Source organism: Sander vitreus, chromosome 11 (assembly GCF_031162955.1).
Source record: "Sander vitreus isolate 19-12246 chromosome 11, sanVit1, whole genome shotgun sequence".
NCBI classification, from domain to species: Eukaryota; Metazoa; Chordata; class Actinopteri; order Perciformes; family Percidae; genus Sander; species Sander vitreus.
Window position 1 is genome coordinate 3,181,205 of NC_135865.1, and position 23,004 is coordinate 3,204,208.

Genomic DNA, 23,004 nt, shown 5'->3' on the forward strand with positions numbered 1-23,004 from the left:
TTAAGGCATGGATACCCGACACGAGCCCGACGGGTCCTGACAGGCCGGGTCGGGTTCGGACAGATATTTAGAAATGATGGTCGGGTTCGGGCCGGGCTCGGTCACATCAGCGTGATAAGACATTTGTTGTAAAATGGTGCTGCGGCTCCTTTAAGAGAGCTCATGTGTCTGTGTGTGTATGTGTCTATGTGGACGCTGGTCAGAAGAGAGATAGAGAATGAGGAGCAGACGTGTAAATGTGACCGGAGCAGGCTTATTCATGTTATAACGTCAGCCCTGGAGGTAACGAGTCTTCCCTGGTTTTCTGATCACGGTCGGAAACGAAGCAAGCAGTGAAGGTTAACACAATGAACATTTTAACAGCTTATTAACATGAGCTTGTTGCCCCTTGTGCGCTGATGCACTCATCTGTTGACATTTCCGAATGCCTTCCTACACTTGCTTAATAAAAGCTTTCCACACAAACAAACGTACATGTGTCATTAGTATGAGAAAAAAAACAAGATTTTAACTGTGTCGGGCTCGGGTCGGGCTCGGACATAAATATCTTGATGCCTGTCTGGCTCGGGCCGGGCTTGGTCACGGTTCTGTCGGACGCAGGCCAGGTTCGGACAGAGAAATTCGCCCTAATGGACATGTATATCCTGGAAACTATCACTACTGTCACCAGCAGTGCATCATTAACTAAACAGCTTACAGCTGCAGTAACCATTTCGTTTTCCTGATCGGAGTAGAGGAGGAAACCTGATTTCCCCAGCTGGATATCTCCTGGAGAACATTGATTTCTTGGCCCTGTATAAACATGACTGGGTTTCTAATAGGTTTCTTGACATGTTAGCATGTGGCTATAGATGTCAGTGAATGTTATAGTTATCTAAGAAAGGTTTAAATTCAAGGGCAACTGGACTGAAGTTGCCCTCGATTTTAACCCTTTCTTGGATACCTTGGGAAAGGAGGTCGCCATGAGTAGGCAAATTGACGGGGGAGGAGGTGGGATGCTATCCTCCTTGTTAGCAAAATGGCCAAAATGCATGCCTCCCATCCCTTGTTAACCTGCCACCCCCCCTCTCTATCCCCTAGAAGCAGAGAGCGTGCAGGGACAGACGGGTTGTTTAGTTGAGTATGTTAGTCTTGCCTACCTGACTCATTGATTCTTTATGTGACTGAGGTTTGTGCAAGTTAGAATCTATGGGCCCAGCCATGGCTCTGGAATATCGGTAGCCTAACCCTCTACTGCACGATGTTGCCACCTGGCAACAATTCATTTATCTCATTTTTACTAAAAGACAATATAATAATAATATAATATAAAAAATATAAAATCCCTTTATCCCTTAATCTTACTCTTTAGTTGTTAGTTAATGTGACAAAAGGCAGAGGCAATGCTTCTTTGACTTCCACAAAGGGTGAAATTGGGCCAGAATGGAAAATTTAATTTGGATTTGTTTATGTTCATGTTTATGATGACTAAAAGAATGATATTGATTGGAAATCATTTATTAAAATACTATTACATGGAATTAAATAAAATGGGATATTATGGGACTTTCCATCATTGTGCTTTGTTGCCATATGTTTCCAAATACCCCCCACCCCCTATTAAAATATCTTTTTATTTTGTTTTCAAATATTTTTTTAGGCAATTTTAAGTAATAAAGATGTAGGCGTAAAGATAAGTCCTTCACGCTGTCCATGGTACTGAAGGGCTAAGTGTATAATAGGTCAATGGCGCTGTCCATGGTGCTGAAGTAGCAGACTGATTTGTTATTGTATTGTTTCTCTCAGTCCGGCCCTTCTGTCATTTTTGTATATGCATTATGACATTCTCTTTACTACAGTATATAGCTACTATTAGTATTTAAGTAATGAAATCACATTAAACGATTTTTATCATGTTTCAGTAATAATTCATGCAATAGAGTGCACTGTGTAACGATAATTTCTTGGCGCTATCCATGGTGCTGAAGGGCTAACTGTATAAGTATATGGCGCTATCCATGGTGCTGAAGGGCTAACTGTATAAGTATATGGCGCTGTCCATGGTGCTGAAGTGCTAACTTCGTAATAAGTCAATGGCACTGTCCATGGTGCTGAAGGGCTTAGTGTGTAATTATATGTCATTGGCGCTATCCATGGTGCTGAAGTAGCAGACCAATTTGTAATTCGGACTGTTTCTTTCAGTCCGGCCCTTCTGTCATTTTTGCGTAAGCATTATGAGATTCTCTTAACTAAAGTTAGCACAAAAAGTAAGGGAATTTGTGTTTGGTAGATTATTTCTCTGTGGTAACAATGCTTTTTGGCAATAAATCTTATACCTTTGGAAAGCCTGTTTAGTTCCCTTTCAAATGGTGCCCCATTTGTAAGGAACATGCAACACCTGCAAACACCAAACGAGTCAATGGCAGAATAATCTGTTTGGCATTGGCAGAGAAGATTTGGCAAATCTTTCATGGGCGCAACCCACATACTCAGCGCTGCTGCTCATCCCACAAATGCATGTTCCTTACAAATGGGGCACCATTTGAAAGGAAACTAAACAGGCTTTCCAACGGTATAAGATTTATTGCCAAAAAGCATTGTTACCACAGAGAAATAATCTACCAAACACAAATTCCCTTACTTTTTGTGCTAAGTTTATATACCTAGTATTAAAAAATACTGAACCAAGAGAGTCTAGTCACAATGGATGAGACAAACATGGTCCGTCTCCCTCTATAGGTAAAAACATTTTTTTCATGCATTGTTCAAGTGTTTTATTCCGTGTTTTGGGGATCGTAAACACACTTTTTTTGTAGGCTACTATAGCTACATGTCCTTGTTGCATTCATTAAGGTCTTATGTGAATAAGATAAGATATTTCTGTCATTCAAATAACTCTGAGTTGTAATTTAAAACTTTAACAGCCAACTTAATAAAACCTTGGGTTTTATTCAGACTCAAGTCCATAAATACATGGATTCAGGCACGGAGAACGACAACTGAAGGCTCAGTTAGCAACGATTAGCTCCATTACAAGTTAGCTCCGGTTAGCTCCGTTATTGTTGTTGTTCTGGAGCGGAGGAGACCGCCGCAGACAGGGGTAACAACCAGACTCTGATAAATAGTATTCGAGGAGTTTTCACAACGGTGTGGCCGCGGTGTTTCTACGGTTTTATTAGTACAGTTAATCCCACCACAACACCACCAGCAGTATGCTACTACTAACGATAGCCTCTGAGTCTGAAGTGAAGTGTTGACGCTGACATGCATGCGGAGCGCGACTTCACAAGTGGGAGGGGCTGGAGGCCGCTGGTCAGTGTGCCCTGTAAAAAATACATTGTTGATTGGGAAAAAAATGTAATTCGGATTTGATCTACCTGGGCGGTGCGCCCAAGTAGAACCTCTGTATGGGAAACACGGATGGCACTGAAGGGCTAACTGTGTAACAATAAGTCCATGGCGCTGTCCATGATGCTGAAGGGCTTAATGATAAGTCTGTGGCACTGTCCATTGTGCAGAATTAGCATACAATTTGTAATTGTGACGGTTTCTCTCATTCTGGCCCTTCTGTCAGTTGTGTTTTGCATTCATAACATTCTCCTTACTATACAGCTAGCATTAAAAAATACAGAACCAAAAGAGTCTAGTTGCAGGTGAATGAACAAATTGCCTACTTGTTGCCATCATGTTTTATAGTGTACATGTGTGTATGCATACCCCCAACTGTAGTGTGTATAGACGCAAGTCTGCAGCTGTAAACGTGTGTGCTGAGGTTTGTCTACGAAGCTGTACTTTGAGCTAAATGCTAATGTCATCATGATAATGAGTAATGACAATACTAACATGCTGATGTTTAGCAGGTCCAAGGTTTATGTTTACCATCTTACTTTAGCATGCCAACATTTTCTAATTAGCAATAAACAGATACAAGTAAAGTAGAGCTAAACAGATAAAAGTAAAGTACAGCATGGGGCTGATGGGAATTAGTTCTGCTGGTATTTGGTCAAATAAAGTGGGCGGTAAGGGAAAAAAATCTGCACATGTATTTACAGTAAGCAGGTTACTGTACTGTTTCTCTGATTGACCTGAGTGAGTTTCTTGTGTGCATTTTAATCATAAGTTGGTCCTTCAACCACTTGAGAATGACTCTTGCAAGGAGAGGAGTGGAAGTCGGGGGTGAAGATAACAGGGTTTGTTGCAAACACGGTTATTGTGGTGATAATGATGATAATATAGGGCATGTTAGAGACCAACAAATCATTATCGTAAACGTTAAAGTCTGGCACATAGTTAAAGATGATAGTAATTTCATACCAAAGTTGTTGATTTGTACAGTTCTTCTTTCCCACTTTGGTATTGTCCTGTTCATCAGTGCATGTCTTAATACTGTGTTCATTGCCACAGGCTTGTGCTCTGTTAGATGAGGACAAGAAGAAGAATTACTTTAGTTAGATGAAAAGTCATACCAACAAATCAACAAATCCTGAATAACTCATCGTACACGTACGTTATCAAACACACATTTAAAGCCACACGAGTAAAAAAAAAAAAGAAACCCGTTATACAACATGTACTTAAATATGTGATACAATAGGAGTGGAATAATCGACATCCCTCAATCTTTGAGCCTGTAGGAGTGGAGGAAGATGATCGTTTATCTACTTCAGAATCCCCAGAAGTTGCTCTGAGTGCCGCTGATGCAGACTCAACATTTCATGCACTTAAAGCCTTTACCTCAATGGCATCCTCACATCCTGTTTTTTGCTGTTTTTTTAACTTGCCCAGCCGGTCAATTAAAAAAGAATTCTACATGCCTGAAGCCAGATTTTACTGGCCCCTATACAAATACTTTTTTTGCTTGTTTTTCTAGCTGTAATTTGTTTGACCGCATACATTTATCACCAATTTCCGCTATGTCAAAGAGTTTGAGTTGTATTTTTTTAGTTTCTAAACCTACAATAATTGCATTGCTATATACTTTAACAGCACTTAAAAAAAGAAGAAGCATTGCTAACGCAGGATTGTTTATCAACATACCTGGAAATCAACCTGGTTCCAATCTAGTACAACGTGATTTATGATACAATGATGTTAGAAAAACATGATTAAATCTCTCTTTTTTTATTTTTTGAATATTTACTTGCCCGATGTGGCGTTTTAGTTACCCCACCGGGCCATCGGGCAACCTTTATTGTTATTGTTTAGTGACTTAATCTCCAAATAATTAATCGTTTAATTCACTTTTCAGAAATCTGCTTCTCCCTGATGCAGATGAGAGAAAAAGTCTAAATAGTAATCGGTTCAGTCAGTGTCGGTGCCAGAGTACTTACTGTTCATATCACTTAGACTGTGAAGAGTAGTTTGGGGTATTCCAGGACCTGGGGGGGGTAGTTTAGGTCAGGAAATGCATTTTTACATTGTATTAAAGTGTTACATTAACACATTAAACCAACTTTAAGACACTAAAAAGAAGAAAAAAGAAAGTAAATATCAACCATCATATTATAAATTGATGTGTTAATAGGCTGACAAGTAACTAAGTTTTTATGTAATGATCCAGTTCTGTTGATCCTGAGAGCTCTTTCCTATGTGAGGTGCATACAGTAGACTCTTGTACTGAAAGTGGCCCTACTTTGTTCAAATAACTATTTTAGTGTGTAGTAGCCCTTGTTTTTAATGTTTCAGCTTGTGCTGTTAATACATACATATGATACTGTTCCACTCGGCTTGGAAGATTAAGATTGGAAACTCTCAAACTGAGCATAATTAAGATTCAACGTTCATTTAATAATAGTGTAACCTTTCTGACAGCATGCACAAGCCACATGAGTGTGTGAAAGTGCAAAATGTGAACCAAGTATAAGGGCTGTGAGTTAGCTGTTAGATTTGCACTCAGTTGTGCTGTTGTGGTTATAATAAGGCGCTACCTCTGCAGTTGAGAAGAACATGTTGATAGTTTGGACTGAGGATGGTATCGTAGTAGGTGCACTTTGATTTGAAGAGGGAGCAGGTGAGACAATCCTTACGAAATGGATCCACAGTGGATACTCTGTTTGAGGAAAAAGCGTGTGAGCATAAAATAAATGGATTCGAGACGATTCTTCTGAGAAACAATCGGTGTGTTCTAGCCTGCAGGCAAAAGACAAATCAAATAGGAATGTGGCAAAATAAAATGTAGTAATTAATATGTCTTAACACTGTAGTTTAACTAGTTTATTGTGTTTCTGTCCCCGTTTTCATTCATATTTCTAATATACTCTTTAAGAAAAAAAGGTCTATCTCTGTAGGGACTTCTTCCATAATGTTGTCAGACACTTAGAACAATAATCTGAGTCTGTCAGCAGCAAAAACAGCACTCTTAGTGGACGGAAATTGACGGTGAACAATTGCCCAATAGGGTTACATAGCATTCTCGCTCAATACTGGACTAATTTCAATGCATGGGAAAATAGGGTCCAGGTAAAAAAAATACCAAAATGACCCGTTAATGAATTAATTTCTCTCCCTCCATATGAAGTCAAATCAATAAGGTACCTGTACAACTGCCGTTGTGTTGAGCCTTCCTCTGTACTTAGAAAATAACTGAAAAACATACAATCGCCCTGTTATCCAAGAGTTCATATTGTACCATATATCACATTGCATGGTGTTCAGACTGTATGGTACAGCATATCAACAACTCATGCTTACAGTGAGTGTGTGCTCTCATCATAGGTCAGGATTGTAGAGACTTCCCAGCTTCCTGAGGTCAGGTGGCGGAGGTTAACCTCTTGACCGTCAGACTGCGAGAGAAGCACCAGAAAGAATACAAGCCAATCGAGCAGACAAAGCATGTTAACATGACCTCACATACCCTACATGCTCTTACAGAGATGCACTTGTGTTGAGGTTTATTTTTTTTTACCTAGCCCTGACTTTCGATCAAAAACTTTTGTTCCACTTATTATCTCTGCAGAACCTGAACTAATCTGGCAACGAACCCAATGCCTCTAGATATACTGTACAACACTCTCTTTAATTTATTCTTTATTCTACTGAAGGTATTCTTAATTCTCTGGTGTTTCAGGAAATGTAGGTGGAATATAATTTGTAATGATGAGACTTCAAAATGGAATCATAGAAGCAGTATGAATAATTGGAAGGCCCCTAGGACAGATAAGAGGAAATCCACGAAGACAAGAAGTTACGTTTAAACAGTGAAATCACCTTACTAAATGTATTCATTTCATTAAAAGTTTGTAATAGTTTTACTTGGTTAGAGATCATGGTGATATGGTTGAATGCCCCGCGACCACCGTGTTTTAAGGGCATAGTGATGAAGAATACTGTGCAATCCTCTGAAAATACTGGCTCCTCATTCTAAGAAAAGAGACAAACGGCAAATGTAGACACTGACATTAATAGTTACAAGTGGTTAGTAGTCATGTAGAACACAAGGCCAGAAGGACATTTAATACAGTTATGTGCATTGAATGTATTGGCAATGTTACAAAAACATTCAATGTTACATTTTTTGTTTATTGTAGTGTTGTAATTGATGTTTTCTTTAAAAAGCAAGATAAAGTAGTAAAAAGCACATTGTCACTATTTCATTTATGCAATGAGGAAAGACATTTGGTAAAATAAATGGGAAAAAAGCCCAAAAAACGGCACTCAGTTTTTCAGCCAAGTTTTTATTTTGATGCGTCCCTGATTGGTAGGTTAAATAAAACATGGATCATTGGCTGTTCTCTTGCAAAACATATAGCAGGAGATTGGTTATGAGATGACAATGTTGTTGAACTGAATTAGTGCAGTGGGAATAAACCTGATGCTAAATGTAACCTATGGACCGTTAGAGTGCAAGTGATTCCATCCCCTTTCAATATGTTTTTGCCTGCCCTTTACTAGTCATTTGCTGGTCTTTGTTCATTATTTGACATTTACTATTAGGGCTGGGTACCGAATGAAATACTTTTTAGGCACCGACCGAATTGCCGATCTGATCAAAAATGCCTCATCATTCAATACCCAATTTCAATACCTAAGGAGTAAATCTCATCAGCATCAGTGAGCCAATCAGCATGCAGCACGCTTCTACCAAGATCTAACAATGTTTGTGATTGTAAAATTTATTAAAATATTTGTGCCGTAATGTAATTTTTTTTTGTTTCATAACATTGATATTGAAAATAGTATCGTTTTGGAACCGGTATCAAAGTCACGGTATTGGTATCGGTACGGGTGTCGAATATTTTTGAACGATACCCAGCCCTATTTACTATTATATATTTCATAGTGTTCCTTAAACAATAGGCTTATAAATATCCTCATCAAAGATCACGAAGGCCATCTGGACTGATACACTCACCTGACGATCAAGCCACTTCTCTGATGTCATCACGTGTTTCTGAGTTGGAAAGATCAAGTCAGGGCACAACACTTCCATACATTCATTGTAGAAAGACTAAAGAATAATAATAATAATCATACATTTGATTTACATAGTGCTTTTCAAAATACTCCAGTACATTAAGCACAATAAAAACAAGTGAAGCAATACAAACGACACACAAAAATGTAATTGTAGCGGTGCATTAGGTCTGTGAGGTAAGAAGGACCCTGGTTATGGAGGGCTTTGTGGGTGGGGAGGAGGACTTTAAACTGGATGCGTTGGGTGACAGGGAGCCAGTGGAGATTCTGGAGGACGGGGTGATGTGGTCACAGGAGTGGGTATGGGTGAGGAGGTGGGCAGCCGAGTTTGGGATGTATTGAAATGTATTTAGGGCTTTTGGCAGAAGAACCATAGAGGATGCTGTTGCAGTAGTCGATTCTGGATGTGATGAATACATTTTCAATAATAACTTACCTTGGTGCAGTCACCTGTTGTGACGTCACACAGTGAAAGTATGGACATGTTTTGAGCTCGATTCACCCAGCGCACACTCAGCCTGTCCTGTGTCACCCATTTCACCATGGTGATGTAGTACTCACTAGGGAGAACAATTAGTAACAGTAAGTAGTAAGCAAATAGTTAGAATCATTAGGGATGTAACGATACACTCAAACCCACGATTCGCTGCTGTTTTGCTGATTTTCTCAAGTTTTTGTTAACAGAATGAACAGCAGACAAGTGATTGAAACATATTCAAAAGTGCAACTGAAATGGTTTTCTCTTTTAAAAACAAATTCCACATCAAAATAACTAAGTAAATAGGAAAAATACCCCTCTTCGAATAATGAGCTAAGAAGCAGTGATGTCTAAAGTCATACAAACAAAATCAAAGGTCTATTATGCCCTAGCCGTTCACGTTTCATTTTCTATCTCAACCGTTTGTAATCTTTACACATTTATATAGATTTTTAACCAACTCGTTACATCCCCAAAGGGCCGTCCACGCCAAGAACGATAACCATAACGATACACATATAGCTTTAAAAACCGTTCTAACTCAAGTGGATGGTGGAGTCCACACCACAACTATGGATAAAGACAACGACAGTGGCGAACGGTATCTTTGGTATCACTTTCAGAGCGATTTGATAGAATGATAGAAAACCTGACAGCCAATCAAAATCCATCTGAAAATCCATCAAAATCCATGTCGGAGAGAGACACTGCGGAGAGATTTGTTTCACACAGGGGCTCAGTGGCATGACGTGACTTTTCCACTCGGCTATGATCCTTTAGTTCAGTGTATTTCTCATGTCCCAGAAACCACTGAGAGTGAATCTTTGTGTTTTGGATGTTATTATCATACTGTCGCTGATGTGTTGGTGTTTTTGTTCCCGTGCTCTGCACAGAGCTGACAGCCCCCCGCCTGCTCTCATCATAGCCGCTGTTGCCTGTGAAAGGCAGCGATATCTGCAGCCTATGTTCATGAAATGTACCCGAATTCACGAATATGTAGGATATTAATAATAGGGATAGACCGATTATCGTCCCTGGCCGTTTTCTGGCAGTTTGCAGATTATCTTTATTGGCTTTTTATTTACCTGATAACCAATGAAGTTAATGAGTTAAAAAGTGTGCTACGTTGGCTCCACTACAGCTCTGTGTCTGTCCCTCTGCTCCGGTATCATGCACTCACCACTGAGTCTGACTTAATGTCCTGCCCACAACACTATCTGACTCTCTGTTACTGTGTAGTATGTTAAAAGTTTCTAATTTAATAAATAATTGCTCAAAGCATTTAAACAAAGTTTTGTGTTGGAGTTTGTAACATTCCAAAATCTTAATTTTGACTTAAAAGATTTTCATTTTCACTGTAAATGCATATTGGTTCAAAATATCGGTTATCGGTTTCATTAACTACTAATAAGCGGTATCAATATCGGCCTTGAAAAACCAGTATCAGTCGATCCCTAATTAATACAGACATTCCTGTCATCTTATGTTGCAACCTCAGCAGTATTAGTGTATTGTTATCAGCTGGAGCGTTGAGCGCGTGCGTGACTGTTTACAGAACGTTGTCGTTCAGCTGTGTGAATGCTCACATCGTTATAGTTATGGTTATAGTTATCGTTCTTGGTGTGGACGAGCCTTTAGAATCATTATCATTTAAAATGTGTTTAAATCATACCTCTTTTCAAAACTGTCAGGAGGTCTCAGTTCAGTTGTTAGGGAGCTGCCATCCAGAGAGACGACATAGAGTCTGACGGTGGGATTGAGCTGGCCCATCTACAGTAAAACCAGTACAAATATCCATGATGTACTGCATGCGATGCACTGAGCAACACGCTGTACTTGTTTTCTATTTTTATATGCTGCCATACTGAACAGTAGGATGGTAACAGAGAATATAATGAGAATATAAAGCGAGTAGAGAACAAACTGTGTTGCTGTATACTGCGCAGGCCCTGGGGCAAGTCAGTCGTTTCCCTTTGCTGAGCCCCTCAAACATAGAGCTCATTAGTCTACATGATAAATAAAATCTCCAATCACGATGATGACAGTGTTTGTTCGGCACTTCTTTATTTGTTATTATTCCCATATACTCCAATACTTCACTTTTAGGTCTTTTGGAAGTATAATCACTCTATTATATTCTGCTGGTGCCATGTACTGCATATTCCATGGCAGGTAAGCCATCTGATGGATCAAACCCATCTGAAACCTGCTAATGCTAAATTGGAAGAAGAAAATAATGTTCCTGCTTTCTAATACATAATGCATTGGCAATATCGGCAGGTCAGTTATTTGGTTGGTCAATCGGTGGTCAGCTGACATCAAAAGTTTGATAGATTGCTATGGCACAGATATGGGTCATAGAAATAAAGTGGATTTTATTTCTATGCTACAGATATTCATGTCCCCCTCTGAATGAATTAGAATAAGAAATTATATATATATATATATATATATATATATATATATATATATATATATATATATATATATATATATATATATATATATATATATAAACATATTAAAAGGAAATAAACAACGAATGGAACGGTAGAAAGAAAAAGGGAATTGGTAACAGAAACAAATAGAGTACAATTCAACAGTTTTAAAAATATGAATAGAAGGAATTGCAATAACTTTGTCATCTACTGTAGGTCAAAAGACACTGACAATATTCTGGTTTATGACCAAATCCCGGCAATAATAATTACATTTCCATCAGCCTCAGCTGTACGTTTAGCACTAAGTAGCAGATCTAATAGCAAAAACTAAGCTGTTGAACATGATAAACATTCTTTTTTAAACAGTAGCCTGTTAGCATTGTCATTGTGATCCTGTTACCATGTGGGCATTAGCATTTAGCCCAAAGCACCGCTGTGTCCAAGTACATCCGCACAGAGCTGCTAGCATGACTTTAGACTCTTATTTTGTTATTTTCAAATATATGTATTGGTGTTGGTCTTAACAATCCATCATGAGCCAGGCTGTAAGTGTATTACTGTTATCCTGGATACTACTGTGATTCTAACAGTAATGCGCTATTTCTTGAGGTTCAGACACATGATACCCATGAAGAATACTCCCTAGCGTATTACGTTGACTGTGTGTATTGACTCACTGTGACACACCTACTCAAATGTATCCCCCAGTGACTGAAGCAGAAGTATGACTGCCATACAGAAAATGTGTTCTCTTAGAGTAAAGGAATGAAAAGGCAATTAAATCTGTGGTTCATGTAGTCCTACAGCAATATAACGCTGACCCCACTCAAGGATTTAAGCAACAGACTCACTGGGTGAGTGTGTGTGTGTACAATTTTTACAAACTCTGTGGGCAAGGCTAAGATCAAGTGCAGTGCTTCATTAATTAGATGCCTTCCTATCCTTCCCCCCCCCCCATCTATGGATCTGAACCGACAAATGAGGGTGCCCTCAACCTTTTGGCCCTCATTCCACCAGATTTTTACAAACCATCTCCCAATCTAAGAGGCATATATGATGAGGTGTGTTAAAGTACTGTACTAAAGCATATCACAATCCTATCCGCTCCAGTGCCACAGATCTCTCCAGCCATCTCTCTTCAAAGGAAGCAAGTCACTGTAACATGAATTAAACAACAAAAGGATTCACTACCCGTAATGGATAAAGCACAGAGCCTGCAGTTTTATTGTTAACAATGCTGATTTGATGCAATGGAGTTGCAGGTTATGGTAGACTCGGGGCTAGATTTATCAAGCCGTTTGTGCCTGCCAGGCGTTAATTGTTCTCAAAGACTGACTTAACCGATGTGGGCTATTTACAAACAGATTGCACATGAGCGTTCGTGGGTCACGGGGAAAGTGTGAGTTGCACCCAAAAAGGTATTTACAAAAACTGCCAGTAATAGCCGCCTCTATTCTGCGGGGGGGAATTCTCTGCCTCTTAAAAGAAGGTCTAAACCAGGAAGCACGTTTTCCTGTGTGTAAAAATGTACCTTATTCAATGGCAGCAGTGATCCAAGTAAGGCGAAGGCATAGGCCAAGACGGCGAACAGACAGGATTTATGCCACAAGAATCACTCTTTTCCAAGTAAGCGAACCAGAAATCATCCGACGTTACAGATTAAGCAGTCATGCAATAATTCACTTACTGGACGAAATCAAAGATGACCTGGAACCTCTCACTCATTCCATCCCAGCACATGTTAAACTCCTGGCAACATTACAAATATTGGCATCAGGATCATTTCAATCGGTCATTGCATCAGCCGTGGGAATATTGCAGCCTTCATTCAGCCACATACTCACCCAGGTACTCAACGCATTACTAATTAAAGCTTGCGCTTTCTTTTTCCCGTAGGAAGATCCATGATAGATACATGCGGGCCCATTCTTTGCTCTTTTAGAGGCGCGTTAATTACGCTAGAGGGCAGAGTATGCACTGATTGCCGGATGGGTGTCAGGTTTGATAAATACTACGCAAAATGAGGAAGCATAGCATGCGCTATTACCGAACTCGCATAAACAGACGAAGTGTAAACTGCGCTAGTGTTAGTAAATCTACCTCTTAGGTTGTAAGGGCTGTTGTACTGCATGAACTAGCCTAAGCTAAAGGATGTTCTACTGCTGCTCTACTGATACAGTTAACTGGAATAATCTGCATCAAAAATGTTATAACACACTTTAATTGAAAGTTAATTAAAATTCTGGAAATAAACTGTAGCAGCAGCAGCAAAGTGTTGCCTGTGGCGACCTGCCATGTTATGTCTATGGAAAGCTGCTGAAGCCACTCCGAGATCAGCGCGCTGTTGCTGTTTGATTCTGCAGCGAAGTGCATCCAAACTAAAAGTTGGCTTTAGCTTTTGGGGATAGACTTTTCGCGGCAAAGAGAATACCCACAGCTAATCAGTGAACATAGTCCTGTGACATGTTTATCTATGTTGGAAAGAATTTCTTCGCGCCTAAAATGAAAGAACAAGTGTGAGCCGCACTTTGCCACTGCTGGTTGTGTTTTTGGCGTAATGTTGCATTTCCACTGCATGGTACTCTACTTGACTCGCTCTTTTTTTTTGGTTTTCCATTAGCAAAAGTTTTGGATAGCACCCGGTACTTTTTTTGATACCATCTCGGTCGAAGTTCTAAGCGAGCTGAGCCGTTGCTAGAAGGTGGAGTTAACAAGCAGACCACTGATTGGTCAGCAAGAATCATCTCTAGGACATACTGCACAATCCCTCCACTTTTATAATAGCTGTCGATAGCTACCGCAATTTTACACGTACACTACACCGTACACAACGTGTACTACAGCGTATTGACAAAGTGCAGACGTTCCTCCGTTTGGTTGCCGATAAAATGATTATGAAAATGTTGTCACGGCAGTTTTACACGGCGATTCGCTCAGAATCTCGCCTACACTGAGGGAGTATACTATCCACAGTGGAAAACGAAGTCGAGGTAAATACCTGATACCGAAAGTGAGTCTGGTCAAGCCGAACCATGAAGTGGAAATAAGGCATTAGTTTTACCTTTGGATAAGGGTACTCCTTCCCCCGGGGGTACAGAGAGCCTGTGAATCGGGGTAGGAGCATGTTGGGAACCAATGAATCGTTGATGGTGAGGTAGGCCAGTCTGGAGCTCTCAGGTTCCCACCAGTGAGCCACCTGTGTGTGCAACACCTCCTCTAAAAAAACCAAGAGAAGACAAATAAATCGGGCTCAGGACTCCTGTATATTAATTGTAAAACCGAATTCCCTTTCCTGTTTATGCTTTTTCTTTTAATCTAAGGCTATTCAATTTGTGTTGAATATAGGCCTAGTATATTATTAATCAAGATGTTTAAATAATTTGCCAAATGAATGATTGGAATTCTACATTTGGATAACTTGATTGATTCAATGAAAATATACTGTGACACGTGCCTTACTTCATTTAAAAAGTGTAATTACTTTTAAGTATGTGGGAAAACAGCACAGACTTAAAGGAACACGCCGACTTGTTGGGACTTTGTCTTATTCACCGTATCCCCCAGAGTTAGATAAGTCCATACATACCCTTCTCATCTCCGTGCGAGTTGTAACTCTGCACCCACCGCTAGCCTAGCTTAGCACAGATCCTGGAGGTAACCGGCTCCATCTAGCCTACTGTTCCCAATAAGTGACAAAATAACGCCAACATTTTCTTTACATGTTGTGATTTGTATAGTCACAGCGTGTACAAATAACAAGGTCACATGAGACACAGCCATCTTCTAACCGTATATAAACTGGGAACTATATTCTCAGAAGGCGAAGCACTGCTACTTCTGCTACTTGGGCGGAGTGATTTGCTTGCAGCACCTGAGAAGCCCCGTGGTGAGGAGCAGAGAGTAGCAACGCTTCGCCTACTGAGAATATAGTTCCCAGTATGTATACGGTTGTATACATACAACATGTAAATAGGAACATGTTGGCGTTATTTTGTCACTTATTGGGAGCAGTAGGCTAGTTGGAGCCGGTTACCTCCAGGATCTGTGCTAAGCTGGGCTAGCGGTGGGTGCGTCAGACAGAGTTATGACACACATGGAGATGAGAAGGGTATGTATGGACTTATCTAACTCTGGGGATATGGTCAATAAGCTAAAATCCCAATAAGTCGGCGTCTTCCTTTAACGTAACACACGTCAGTCTTTACATAATGTACTTTGTAATGCTAAATTAAACAAGCTAAAACTGCATCCTATTTTTCCTATTTGTTGAAATTATATTAGTTTATTTTTTTACAGTAACACAAATTCCAAATATACAAGACTCACATATCAGATGTCAGATTTATTATCCTTGTGTTTTTACCATTACACTGTGACTAGACAATCCCATACAAGCATTGCAAAATTATTCTAAACCTTTCTAATAAATGCGGTTTAATTAGGTTTGTGCACTAAAACTAGAAGATTGGGGACAGATCGTGGTGAATAGATTGCTCATAGGAAACCGGATGTGACCAGTGGTCTCCTGTATCTAGTGATGGCCAAATGATGCTTCATGAAACATTTTTCTGAGCCCACTAGATGGCGCTTTTGGTTTAAAGAAAAAGCTCAAGGAATGGCAACTCAGTGTGCTTTCAACCCTTTGTTGAACAGAGAGTGCCATCTAGTGGGCTCAGAAAATAAAGGAAATGGTTCACAAAGCCTCATGAAGCTTTATTTGGCCATCAATAAGAAACAGCAGCAATGACAATATCACATTAGGTATGTCTGCCTCTATTCCTGACAGACAAAAGTCATAATTAATAGGCTACCGGAGAACCCTGTCAAGTAAATATAAATGTAGGTTAAACTAGACATTTGTCATGTGTCACATAAAATGGTATACATATTCAGAGACATTCTTTTCCTGTGCCACAGTTCTCACAAGGTCCAGTCTTACACTGTGAAAATAATAAGAATCCTTACACACACACACACACACACACACACACACACACACACACACACACACACACACACACACACACACACACACACACACACACACACACACACACTTCAGCTAGAGGAATGCCAGATTCTCAATTCTTCTATCTCTCTCAACTAGATCCATTGTGCCAGGTTTTATGACTCAGTATACTCTCTCTTACCCTCATAAAGCCAGTCTGTGATGCCATTGAAGATGATCCCCTCCTGTCCAGAGGACGTGAGCCTCCACGAGCTGCTCTGAACATCCGTTTGGTAGTAAATGTTGTTTTCAAATATATATATCTGTCGGATGGAGAGCAACACATTTGTTTTAATTAAAACACAAAAACAGCGATAAGTACTGTATTATAATGTATGAAAACAAATCCATGTTCACCCAGCATAGTGTAGTACAAAACGCTCATACCTTTTCGTACATAATTGTAAGTGTAAATGCTATGCAGATGTAACATGCTGGAGCGATACAGATAGAGAACTTCCTGTTCCTTTTTCACATGGGTTTCGCCACGCCTCTTTAGGAAAGCAGATTGTTTGGTAACACTTTACTTGAAGGTATCTACATAAGAGTGACATGACACTGCCATGACAAAATCCGAATGACACTTACTAGAGGTGTTGAAATTAATCAAATAATCGATGCATCGAATCGTGGACATGGACGATGCTGCGTCGATAATCGGCCGGGCCATAATCAATTATTTCTGTTTACAATTTAATGTATGCCTAACAACCTTTCTGTTTACATATTCTGTTATGTTTTGCATATTCAGGAAGTGCCATGTGCTCAGTGCTGTAGTTTTATGCATCCAAGTTATTTAGTGTTAGAGCACTGCAGAATGTTTTGTTTTTGAAGCTTGAAAAGCTATAATTAAATATCCCATATGGCTTCAATAGAAAAATGTATTTGATGCATCGTGATGCATTAAGATATCGAATCGAAGACATGATAATCGTAATCGAATCGGGAGATCAGTGAAGATTCACACCTCTAACACTTACTAAAATAAGTGTTATTTCATAAATGTTTATGACTTGTTTATAATGTTTATGACACGTTCATGACAGTGTCATGTCACTCTTATGTAGATACAAGTAAAAGTGTAACCAAGTGTTTTGATTCCAATGGGAGAAGTGAATGTGAGCACAGATTGTGACTGATTATTTTGCGTCATTGTCACCAAAGTAAACATTGGACCTATTCATTACAAGCCACATATCTCCTGAACATTCTGACACTAAGATTGTTATGTGTTTGGTATGTTTTGTCTTATTTTGGTAATCTGTTTTTCCTGTTTTGTATTTTTGCCCTGTTTCCTGTTTTATTTTGACGGTCTTGTTTTCTGTCTTGTCTTGTTTTACTTCCTGTGTTTTCCCGCCCTTGTGATTGCCCTTATGTGTTTCACCTGTTTCCCAGCCTTGTGTCACCTGTCTTGTGTTTCCTCGTTACCCTGTGTATTTAGTCTTTGTCTTTTCCCCCTGTCCGGTGTCAGATCATTGTTTGTAGCATGTCCCTGCGTCAGTGTGCTGTGTGGTTCCCTGCCTGTTGTCTGTGTATTTTCTCGGTTCCTGTTCATCTTGTTTCCTTGTTTTTTGACCTGCCGTTTTTGTGGACACCTTCTGTTTTTTCATGGATTTTTGTTAAAATAAAGACTCAAGCTCAATACTTTGCCTGTCATCTCTGCAATTGGGTTCAACCTTCTCCACTATCCATAATAGAATGATCTGACCAACATGGACCCAGCGGAAAGGCGTTTGTTTGAGAAGAAGGTTTCGGAGTTTGACCAGACTGTGGCTAAATTGGTAAACTCCAGACCAACCCAGCAGTCTTCAATCTTGGAAAAGATTGCTGCACAGCAGTATTGGTTCAAGGAGAGACCGTGGGTAAAAACTAGTGTTTTCTTCAAACTTGTTCCAATGACTCACCCACCTGCCTGCCTACTTCCTGGTCTGCTAACACCGTGGCTACTGGATTTATGTCAGTCACCCAGCCAGCTCCCTTGCCTATTATTCCTAGTGCTGTCGTTCCTCCACATGGAGGAGAGCCAGTGTCTTATCTGAGTTTGTTCCAGTATATTGCTAAGTGTGCTAGACGGACTGCGGAGACCAAAGCAGCCAGCTTTCAAGCTGGAAAACAAAGGTCCAGTATGCTTTCTAGCAGCTCCCCTGGACTCCTGTCAGGTCAGCAGCTGCCGTTTCTGCAGAAATCCCGGACTGCAAGCAATCCTTTGAGGGTACTCACCTAGCAATATTCCCTGGTAACCGTGGAGGCCGTAGATGGGGTAGAAGACAACATGGCTCCCGACGCTATGCCCTGCTTCACCCTCTCTTCAGCCCAGAGTCCTCGCTGTCCAGCGGCCCGAGCCCATGCTGTCCAGCGAGCAAGAGCTAGAGCGGACCCGTGTTCCAGAGCGGACCCGTGTTCCAGAGCGGACCCGTGTTCCAGAGCGGACCCGTGTTCCAGAGCGGACCCGTGTTCCAGAGCGGACCAGTGTTCCTGAGTCCGTGCTGTGCAGCAAGCCTGATTCTGAGCTGTTCAGCAGACCTGAGCCCATGCTGTCCAGCAGTCCTGAGCCCATGTTGTCCAGTGTTACTGTTCCTGAGTCTACTAGTGTTCCCGAGTCCAAGTTGTTCCTGAGCTGACGTGCAGCTTTCCAGAGTTCCAGCTGACGTGCAGCCGCCCAGAACCTCCGCTGACGTGCAGCCGCCCAGAACCTCCGCTGACGTGCAGCCGCCCAGAACCTCCGCTGACGTGCAGCCGCCCAGAACCTCCGCTGACGTGCAGCCGCCCAGAACCTCCGCTGACGTGCAGCCGCTGATAGCTCTTCAAGAGTCTTCCAGTCGTCCAGAGTCTCCGATGACAGCTCTTCTAGAGTCTTCCAGAGTCTTCGATGACCGCTCTTCTAGAGTCTTCCCGTCGTCCAGAGTCCGCGTCGACCGCTCTCCCAGAGCGTTCGCTTACGAGCAAGCCAGTGAGTATGCCGGTCTCTGGCGCCCCTGAGACCGCCCCTGAGACCACCCCTGAGACTTTGCTGGTCCCAGGCGCCCCTGAGACTGTCCCTGAGACCGCCCCTGAGACCACCCCTGAGACTTTGCTGGTCCCAGGCGCCCCTGAGACTGTCCCTGAGACCGCCCCTGAGACCGCCCCAGTGACTTTGCCCTTGTCCTGTTCCCCAGAGACCTTGCCTTTTGTTTTCAGTCAGACCTACTCCTTTCCCTCGTGTCCTGTCGGCGGTCAGACCCACTCCTGCCCCTCGTGCCCTGTCGGCACCCCTGTCGACCTCTGTTCCCGTTGCCTGTTTGACGGACTCCAGCCCTGGAGGCCGCCTGAGGATCTTCACCGTCCTGCAAGACCTCCTGAAGGTCCTCGATGGCCTGTTCGGCCGCCCAAGGGTTTCCGCTTTTGCTGCTGTCCGCAGCCCTGGACCCCAGGACTAGCTGGCCGCAGCACCTTGGTGCCCAGGCCCCTCGGTCTCCAGTTCCCTGGGTCCCGCTGTCCTCAATTTCCCTTGCCCCACGTGACTCTTGTGCCTTCCCTCGCCCCTCCGGGGTTGATTTATTTGACAATTTATCCATCCACACAATGTTTACCACACTTTAAATCGAGCCAACACAGATTTAGGAGACAGGAAGTGTGTATAATTTCATACCATTGGTGCCATCATTAGTTACAAAGAATCTTTGATTTAATCCAGAGCACATTTAAAGACACATATATTCCTGCCACATTTTATGCATTCATATTAAAGTGACAGCACCATGACTGAGGCGATACACAATCTATGCTTGAACCTGGTCAACTGATCTCAACATGCTTATTGATAAAAATGCATTCAGTCAGTGTCCCATCTTATCTGATACCACAGATAAATATGCACAGCGAGCTTGTGCGTAATGAATGCTACTTTGTCAGTAGCGGTGTGGCACACTGCTGCAGGGCTTCCTTGAGAAAAGGTTCCACTGAGGACAGGCAGAAATATACTGAGGAAATGAGATAAATATGCTATCAAATGGTTAATTACTTTCCTTGTCTGCGCTGGGGAAAATAGACTGATTATTCCGTGCATAATACTCTGCACTCTGCACGGTGGAGGCATTACTCACACAGAGAGCTTTGGTCGCCCAACAAGATGTCTTCCAGCAACAGCTCGATTAGTAGAACTGTTGCTGGCTTCTCTTCAGAATAATTGTTTAGTTTAAAGGGAGTTTGTTTCCTCTCAAGTCAAAAACAGCGTTTGATAAGGCTTTACATCATTCTACGAATGCAATAAATTATATATCACACATTATTACAAACCACATCACATAAAACATTGATTTTCACCTGTCAGCATGTAAGCAGATATTCAATCTGCTTATTGTTTTCTCAATAATGGATTAATTGTCTGGTCTAAAAAAAAAATAGGCAAATCAATTGAAAAATCAACACTGCAATTTATCACAACCCAAGTGGACATTTTAAATGTATCCTCATACAACGGTTTGTACGATATCTTACAAAAAAGCAATAGGCACATATTTCAATGCAAAGAAAAGCTATCAGTTCACATTTTGTAATCTTTTCCTGGATAGTTTGTGCATTTTCTCACATTGAGTCTGTAGCCGTATTATTTATGCATGTTTCTGTTATCCAGAGGTAGGATTTCATGAGTGACTTGTATGAATATTAGGCTACACACATTTTTTCTTAACCCAGGTGGAAACCTCTAATACGTGTTGAGGCGCAGAGAATGGGGGGCCAGAATGTGCTCGCGTCTGATATGGAGGAGATGCACATTGTAATTTGGATTTCCTCTGTGGAAATAAAATAGAACTCAGTAGGCGTTAAGTTGTCTTCAGGTTATTATGTTGTTGACTCTCTTGGGTAATCAGGGAAAAAACGTTTCAATAAAAATATGTAAATGATATAAACTCTTTTGCTCCAGCATTAAATTACCCATGACTGTGTCATTGAGTGAACAATGGAGGATTCACCACAGTACTGCATTGTTTTTTACACTGAGTTGCCATTATGTTTGGCCCTGTAAACTACTCACCAGCTGCTGACCGTGAACTCCCCACGAGGCAAACTGGAGGACTGAATCTGACACCTCTGGAGGATTCAGCTCCCGCACCTCTCTGATGCAAGGACAAACGATTACACACAAAGCATTACACACCAGACCAGCAAACACTTACATCTATTTTAAAATCCCGGAACAGATACAATCACTGCAAATTTACAGTTTTCAATAGGTCAAATTATGTTATGAAGTGAATAAGGTGTATCATCTGCAGTGACTTTAACCATGAACATGATGGGAACTCTTCAAATGTCCCAGTCCTCTTATAGCTATAGTGTGCAACTATTTTATATTAGTGAATGTCCTTTTTATTCAAGCCATTGCCAAATGAGTTGATACAAAGCCAAATAAGCAGCTCCACAAAACTCTCTCTGTATTTCTCAGTATGGCTATGTTTAAAAGACGGTGTTGTCCGGCGACTTTTGCGCGCAGCAGCTCAAGTGATGCGTTTTACGTCACCTCTGAGAAAGGAAACCGCAGTGTTCAGCTTTGGAGACAAAGAGGACATACAAATCACAAAATATTTACCTCTTCTGAAGAGTCCATGTTTGTTTAATCCCCTGTGTCCTCCCTGATTGGACAGGATAAATGCTACTAGCAACTGCATGTCTACCTTTCACAATAAAAGCTCAGTTTAAATTCACTCAGAGCAGTTCTCTAAGAGGGAACTCAATACAATAGCTTACACTACGTGAAAGGCATTTTTTGCTGATACTAGATATCAAACAATGCATCATATTAGGTTGCTGTGAGCTGTAAATTCACCACTTCTAAGCAGAAAGCAGAAGCAACCATCATCTCGGAGTGTGACCGGGCAAAGCTTTTCTTCCTCCATCTCGGTCAGTCCCACCCTGGGTCTGGTTATGTACACATAATAACTTATAACACTGAAAACATTGATGCCGGCAAAATACCTCCATTAATTAAATCCATACTTTAAAGTTACTTTTTAACTGTCAAGCCACTGAAGCCACTAAGCCTGTTTGTCTCTCACAATTTGGGTTCAACTAAAAGTGTTTGTCCTATTGTAGGTAGTATGTCACTGATCTTATTGCCGTACATATGACCATAAAATAAAAAGTTAGTAATTTGGTAATTAGGTTTAATTCGATGTTAACTCACCTTGTATACAGGTTGTAGATCAGGTACGAAGCCAAGAAAGAGTGCTGGTAGACCTAAAACCCAATTACAAGAACAACTATGTCAGTGTTATTATGAACAGACCTTTGTTCTCTCCCCATTAATGATGATTAGGACCTCAACAGCCTAGAAAAACAGGAAACACCTAAGTTAATCATGACTAATAAAGTAGATTATGCAAAAGATGAATCATCACAACCGATGTTCTAAAAAACATTGTGATGTTTTTTTGCGCACCAGCTTTATTCTTTTACTTCAGTTATTTCCTGCTTTTCCCAGTTTGCCTTTCTATACTTGTGCAGAATGAGTTTCTCTGTATTTAATTGGTCAATTATTGCAATATCACAGCATGGTTTTCCGTTTCAGAGGGAGTGAGTGTGAAGTGGGAACAACTGTGCTCAGTTGTTCAAACGACATAAAAGCTAACAGTGAGAGTGCTTTACTTCACACAGCGCAACTGACAAGTACAAAAGCTGTGATTGGATTGCATTATGATGACTCCTTG

At 41.0% G+C, this 23,004-nt stretch overlaps 1 protein-coding gene across 1 annotated transcript in view; it reads right to left on the bottom strand.

Annotated features, from left to right (window-relative positions):
• The window catches only part of LOC144525797 (inactive dipeptidyl peptidase 10-like), a 90,907-nt gene that overhangs the window by 13,913 nt on the left and 53,990 nt on the right, over positions 1-23,004 (bottom strand). The window contains exons 8-20 of the mRNA XM_078262862.1: positions 22,482-22,534; positions 21,333-21,414; positions 16,461-16,581; positions 14,372-14,526; positions 10,542-10,639; positions 8,828-8,951; positions 8,330-8,368; positions 7,231-7,338; positions 6,670-6,761; positions 6,514-6,561; positions 5,907-6,028; positions 5,310-5,357; positions 4,294-4,392 (exon numbers count right to left, since the gene is read on the bottom strand). Coding sequence (XP_078118988.1) covers positions 4,294-4,392; positions 5,310-5,357; positions 5,907-6,028; positions 6,514-6,561; positions 6,670-6,761; positions 7,231-7,338; positions 8,330-8,368; positions 8,828-8,951; positions 10,542-10,639; positions 14,372-14,526; positions 16,461-16,581; positions 21,333-21,414; positions 22,482-22,534 — 1,189 coding nt within the window. The remainder of the gene's footprint in view (positions 1-4,293; positions 4,393-5,309; positions 5,358-5,906; positions 6,029-6,513; positions 6,562-6,669; positions 6,762-7,230; positions 7,339-8,329; positions 8,369-8,827; positions 8,952-10,541; positions 10,640-14,371; positions 14,527-16,460; positions 16,582-21,332; positions 21,415-22,481; positions 22,535-23,004) is intronic.